Raw genomic sequence first — 7484 nt, 5'->3', positions numbered from 1 at the left:
TAAATAAATGCAACAGTAGTATACAATTGATCGAAAGTCATAAATCGATTGAGAGAAAACAAACCCGGGTTACAAACTAAAACCGAGGAAAACACATCAACTATAAGAGGAAAACAACGAAACAACAGAAACACTGAAGTGCAACAAAAAACAAACGACAATGCAACACACACAGAAACGAACTATAAGATAGCAATTGCCATTTTCCTGACTTGGTACAGGACATTTTAAGAAAAAATGATGAGTTGAACCTGGTTTTGTGGCTAGCATAACCTCGCGCTTTTATGCAATGTTAAATGTATCACTAAAATGACAACATTACATGACAGGACTACAGTACAAATAAGCATTCAGGACAGAGAAATACACAAATAAACAACACAATAGTACATTTCGCCATGCTAATAGCTATCAAAGGTACCAGGCTTATAATTTAATACGCAAGACGCGCGTTTCGTTTACATAAGACTCATCAGTGACGCATAGATCAAAATAGTAAGAAAGCCAAACAAGTACAGAGTTGAAGAGCATTGATGATCCAAATTTCCAAAAGTTGTGCCAAATACGGCTAAGGTTATCTATGCCTGGGATAAGAAAGTCCTTTGTATTTAGAATAAATCATACTTTTGCAAACAGTAAATTTATAAAAATGACCATATAACAGATATTCATGTCAACACCGAAGTGCTGACTAACCACAGAATAAAAAGGAACACGTAAAACAACCTAGGACAGCACATAAAACAGCACAACAGAACCACACATTGTCTATCACACGACTGGATCGACGCCACAGGTAAATTTCTAAGAATTTATTATAGTTCAAGATCAGGTTTGTAATAACGGTATTAAATGTATTTTATAACAATTACAAGACTATTAATATAGAATTGTATTAGTAATTAGATAATTAATTGTATTATCTAGCTATGTCGGTATTTCTCCTAAATCAAACTGTAAAACAAATAAATCGTGTACGTTTAGTTGCTTTAAACTAGAATCTTATAAATGAACTGGGTGATTAATTATCTTTACTTTTACATACGAATAGAAAATTAAAAAAAATACAATTACAACTACAAACGATAAGACATTTAACAATATCCGATCAGAATTACAAATACAACATCATAACTAAATACATGAATGTTGTATAAACAAATAACGTGACACGTCATATAGCAATGCGAATTCACACTCAGCAAAACAGTCATATTCGGGAATAGGTCATGTTCTGTACTTAAAAGACAAGACGACGTAAATGGTAAACCATAATCTAAGACGTGGTAAAAATGTCCTTAGTTAGACAAACACATCGTATGAATCAACTAATTCTTGATCATGTTGATGGTGTCCGTAAAATTTAGGGAGTGTCATTTTTAATCTTCCCTCCTCATAACTTTGTTGGATCAGTGTCTGCGTAAGTAGTACACTCTTGTATATGAAGTCCGTATAGTGTGAACATGCACGAGCATAGTATCAACTGAGATATGTAAACACCATACACCAAAACTGTCAATTTCATGAGCATGCAGTCAATTTCCATTAAATACGATTAGAAAATGTGGTGGCATGCAGCCAGTGTCACGTGAAGAAATTGTATCATCCTTAACAGTTTTAAAATATACGATTTTTTTCACAAAAAATGTTATATAAAAGTTGAACCTCTGTATCATACATTTAATGTATATCGGAAGGTTGTCCATTTCACTAGGGATTTTTTATATGAGATGTAAACAATCATGTCAATTAAAACTGTAAAAATTGTAAACGATTAAGCATGGCCCTTTTATATATTGATATTGTGTTGTACTGATATGTTCACATCTCATACATCCATTACGAAGATACAAACCGAAAGAGATTGTGTGCGGCAATAAGATACACGCCTCCTGCTATGCATGTATTTCCGTCATGCTCATTATTGTTTTTAATTTGTCAACCGATTTTTTACTTTTGATTAATCACCAGTTTCCAAAAAAATGCAATGAAAAAACTGAACATTTTATTTTATAAGATTTGGTTTGGAAGAAATTATATTTCCTAAATGCTCCTCAACTTTGAAATTTATTTGGCCTTTAACATTTTTTGATTTGATCGTCACTGATGAGTCTTTTGTAGACGAAACGCACGTCTGGCGAAAATATAAAATTTCAATTCTGGTATCTATTATGAGTTAAGGTCATGTAATTAGATAGATAGGAAAAACGTGATAGGTATATTTCATTATGAATTATGCAAACAGCGATAAGTGTAATTTCAAATTTACGTTAAATAAAAATACTATGTCAAACTATAATAATAAATTATTGGAAGTTCATACATACCATCGACAGTTTTTTCGTCCAATTGACAATACTTGTAGAAATTTGGAGGGTCACGGATATAACTATATATCATTGAGATGGGAGCCATCTCTGTGGGCCCCGCTGTGAATAATGTGCATTCCAAAATTTGTATCTTTAACATAGGACATGGGTTTGTCAACTGAAACCAAAATTTTGGACCTTGACCTTTGACTTAAGAAGTCGTACATGAATTATGACACACCCTTTGGTGTTGGTTTATATAGATGTCAAGTATAAACTTTGAAATCATAACAGTTCTCAAGATATAGAGCGGACACAATCTTTACCATAGGACATGGGGTTGTCAACTGAAACCTATGTTTTTGACCTTGACCTTTGACCTAGGATGTTGAACATACATTATGACACACCCTCTGGTGTTGGTTGATATACATGTCAAGTATAAACTTTGAAATCATAACGGTTCTCTAGATATAGAGTGGACACAATTTGTTACGGACGGACGGACAGACGGACGGACAGACAGACAGATCACTATAGGGCGGAGCCCAAATAATTTCTCTCAAAGTATTACGTCAAATATTATTACAGGGTCAACATGGTCAAACAATCTTTTTTCTCTGGTTCTTACGATCCGTCCACTTTTTGAAAAATATGTAAACAGGTAAACTGACAATTAACCCGATACGAGACCTTCTATAGCTACATAGAAGCTAACACATGTTTTAGAAAGACAATGATACACAGAAGAAAAATAGATAAATCAACATACGACATACAAATATACTGTATACATGCGAACACATATAGTACAAGTAGAGATATATATTTCACACGAATGAAGTATATTTAAAATAAAACAAAGCAAGAATTTACAAGAAAAGTTGGAAAAGTTTTCTTCCTACATTTGTAAGATATAAGCCTACATTATGCTTATAGTCATTTACATTTTACTTTTCATTCAAAGATAAGGTTAATAAATATTAAAGTTAGTTTAAAAAAAAAGGTCTGAATGGAATAACAATCACTTGATTAAAGTTGAGAATGGAAAAGGGGTATGTGTAAGAGAGATAACAACCCGACCAAAGATCAGAAAAAAGCTGAGGACCACCAATGGGTCTTCAACACAGCGAGAAAATCCTGCACCCGGAAGCAAACCCAGCTGGCCTCTAAACAAAACGTGTACTACTTCACTAAAAATGGACGTCACAACAAACTCAAAAACCTATTAATGAACTAAAATTAAAAAAAAAAACATACAAGACTAACAAAGCAAGAGGCTCCTGATTTGAGACAGGCGCAAAACTGCGGCGCGGTTAAACATGTTTTGTGAGCTCTCTATCCTCCGTGTATACTTCTAGCCAATGTAGAATAAACAAACACACAACAATACACACAGTAAAACTCAGTTTAAAAGAAGTCTGAGTCCGATGTCAGAATAGATTTACCACTTTTTATATTCCCTTTTTTATATTTCTCTTTCGGTCTCTTTGGGTCTATATGTTTACTTTCATTTTTGTAAAAATAAATCTTATCAATTCCCTCAATAAAAAATGGTATGTACGTTTTTCTTTCCGATCCTTCCGATCGAGAAAGCATACCTATGTACTTAATGACCAACTTTCTCTTATCTACTATGTTTGACCATTTGCACATTATCCATAATCGACAAATATGTCTTGCTTTATTATTATATTTCTCTTTAATATTTTCCAGGTCAATTGTTTAACCTCTGCTGATGAAACTCTTAGGTTTAAAAACATTGAAGATCAACTGACAGTACAGTTTTTTGAGTTAGAAAAGAGAGTAGCTTTGTTAAAGAACCAGAATTTCAAAATATCAAAATCAAGAGATGCCTTGCACAGTATCGTTCACAGTCAGAAGGAACAGATTGCAGCCCTGGACAGTCTGATTGATAAGCTTGACTTTCCCGAAAATCAGACGAAACCTAAAATGGACCTGACACGCAGTCGAAAATTGACAATAGCGATGGTAGACATAAAAAGAGTGAGTATGAAAATTTACTTTTTACAATTATGTTAGCATCATTAAAGCATTGCACTTATTAATATTGTACAGTACACTCTTTCTAAACATTTTTTTATAAAGAATTCACGATAAGTATTCAAAAAGTTGTGTCAAATACAGCTATGCACATCTATGACTTGGGCAGGAAAACGTGTTTCGTGTTTCGAATGATTCAAAACTATATCAACAGAAAATTTACCAAAAATGCCCATCTCAATGTACACAAAAAAATGCGGTTGCCTGGATAGATGCTATCCAGTCAGGGGTAAAACTTCTACCAGCAGTGGCATCAACCCAATGGTAGTAAAAGGATATTGAAGATACCAGTCTTATAGTTTGTTACGCCAAACGCGCAAATTTTTACCCAAGACTCATTGCTTTTTGTGGGATTTTGATCTAATCCCTACAAATGTAGCAACACTCCACACATTTCATGTGTTCAAAGTGCGTTTATTGATATACTTTCATCCGGTATACTCAAACCTAAACATTTGAAAGTAAGGAATGTATAAATATGTAGCAACGTTATGAGGTACATGTATATGACCATAAAGACATAAAATGAATATTTTTATATATATATATACATATATATATAGGTGGTCGAGTGGTCTAGCGCGTCGGGCACAGTGCAAGGCGATTTGGTGCCACGATATCTCAGTAGCATGAGTTCGAATCCCGGCCAGGGAAAAACAAAAATATTTGCTTCCGCAAATTTACAGATCTAACATTGTTGGGCTGTTATTTAGACGAATTATATAAAATTGCGGTTTTTATCCAACGCAATCATAGGTTTGAACGTTGTTTTCAATATAGACTTGTTTGTATTTTTTTTCGTTTGGGCTTGTATTATATTTTCCCTCCGGTTTATATAATCCGTTCATCCTATTTTGATTCTTTAAAATTCAAGAGGTTATCCTAAATTGAGGTATATCAAATGGCCTTCCAAATACTGTTTCGATCCCTAACATCACTGAAGAGACATAAATTGTCGAAATCCGGATATGGTGTAAAAAATTTAGCACCTCATGTTGTGGTTAACCATTTTTGCCGCATGTTTATTGTTTTCTACTTGGTATTAAATTAATATATAGATCCATTTTGTAACACCTTGTGATCAATTTATTTGGCAATCGTCAATGGCAGTCATCAGGGTTTAAGAACATCAGTTGTTCGACCTGTTAGTCAAATGCGTTTTGTTAAAATATATTTTTTCACTCTTTTAGTCTTTTGGAAAATGTTGTTTGTGCTGTATTTAGACCCCTCGAAATTTGTTACATGCACACGTATAAAAATTGCGGTTTTTATCCAACGCAATCATAGGTTTGAACGTTGTTTTCAATTTAGACTTGTATATATATATATATATATCCCGGCGAGGGAAGAACAAAAAATTTGCGAAAGCAAATTTACAGATCTAACATTGTTGGGCTGATGTTTAGATAAGTTGTCTATATATATATATATATACGATTCATTATAAATAAGAAGATGTGGTATGAGTGCCAATGAATCAACTCTCTATCCAATGTATAAAAAGTTGTACATTATTGAAAAATATATAATTTATTTGTACGAGCTTTAGAAAAAGGACGAGGCTCGCTGAGCTTTTAGACTGTTTCGTAGCGAGTACATTTACCTTTAATATGTCTAACAATGTACATATTTTGCAATCCTGCAACTTACACCCGCACGATAAGGTTTAGTTGCTTAACTCCAAAGAGTTGTCTCTGATATTTTAAAGAACATTAACATAGTTTGATTATGGACCGCGAAAAGAACTCAAAAATGAGCTCTCACCCCCCAAAAAATATTCACACTACCGTTTGTTCAACATGGACGAGGAGTAACAGGAGGCCTTTTTTGTACAAATAAGTACAAATAAAGCAAACGATTATTTGTGTACCTGGTGTTTGTACAATAGTTAACTGATTGCAGAATATGATATAAAACATATGCAAAAAAGTTGTAAACTAAGAAGAATATTTGTATGAAAAGTGCAAACAGAATATTTGTATGAAAAGTGCAGAAGTACCTCGGTGTTCAAAGACGATATGTACTTTAAACTATATGGTTTTCTATTGACTACCTACGGATCAGATCGATTTCGATAACCCTCTAGGAATTCTTAGAGTGTAAAAAAGGCGAACCATATAACGAATTTATCGCACACCGGATTTTTCCAACCAATTTTGCAAAAAAAAAAAACCTAATAAAATACAATAACAATAATGGTAGATCTAACGTCATGACACCATTATGAAATCTACTGCCCCCTATGGACCAATCACATCGTCACTAATTTACCCAAGGTGCAATAAAAAGCTTTAAAGGTATAACATGTATAAGTAAGTTAATATTGATTAACAGGACGTATCATTCATTCTCGACAGTCAAGAGTGACTTCTCCGGCGTTTTATGTTTATATGTCAACAGATGAAGCTAGCCCGGGACCGCATCATACACTTATATTCAACAGCGTGATTACAAATATAGGCAACGCGTACAACCAATACTCTGGTATCTTCACTGCGCCGTCAAGCGGGATGTACGTGCTTTCATACACCATAACGGCAGACAGTGGGGCCTCCATTCCAGTCGAAATCGTCAAAAACGCCGATGTGATTGGATCACTTTTAACAAGGGCATACGGCAGCTACAGACAAAGCGTTTCATCAACCGTTGTTGTGAACATGAATGCTGGGGATGTTTGTTATGTCAGAACAAGCGGATCAGGTGCCACTACGGCTGGCAGTATTTATAGTAGAACTGAAGCGAGAACTTCGTTTACAGGCTGGCGCATTGAGTAAATCATTAAATAAACGTTTTATATAATGGTTTGTTAATTAATAACTATTCGAATTACAACTTAATTCAGAAACCAAGATATATCTGATGTTTGTTCATAAAAGTTGACGAACTGGATCTTCTTTCACTCAGCTGGATACATGAATTATATACCGTTCATTAAATATAGTTGGGTTTTCAAAATGCACGAAACTCCTTTTAAAATCACCAACTTCTATTTCATCAACAATAAAAAAAACAGCAATCTTAAGTTTTAATGTAAAACTATTTATCTAGGCGGCACTGTGGGTCTCAAATAAAATGATATTTCAAGGAGGCTCACAAGAATGATGAAAAGTT

The 7484-nt window shown here is 33.9% G+C and overlaps 1 protein-coding gene across 1 annotated transcript; it reads left to right on the top strand.

The window, feature by feature from the left end:
* The first annotated feature begins 398 nt into the window (after window positions 1-398).
* LOC127708325 (complement C1q tumor necrosis factor-related protein 3-like) lies at window positions 399-7167 on the top strand. Its single transcript, XM_052213178.1, has 2 exons — window positions 399-417; window positions 6708-7167. The coding sequence occupies exons 1-2, from the start codon at window positions 399-401 to the stop codon at window positions 7145-7147; spliced, it is 459 nt and encodes a 152-aa protein (XP_052069138.1). The 3' UTR covers window positions 7148-7167.
* Window positions 7168-7484: the final 317 nt, after the last annotated feature.

The sequence above is a fragment of the Mytilus californianus genome, unplaced genomic scaffold (assembly GCF_021869535.1).
Source record: "Mytilus californianus isolate M0D057914Y unplaced genomic scaffold, xbMytCali1.0.p SCAF_7, whole genome shotgun sequence".
In the NCBI taxonomy this organism is placed as follows: Eukaryota; Metazoa; Mollusca; class Bivalvia; order Mytilida; family Mytilidae; genus Mytilus; species Mytilus californianus.
This window is presented reverse-complemented; position numbering and strand designations above follow the sequence as displayed.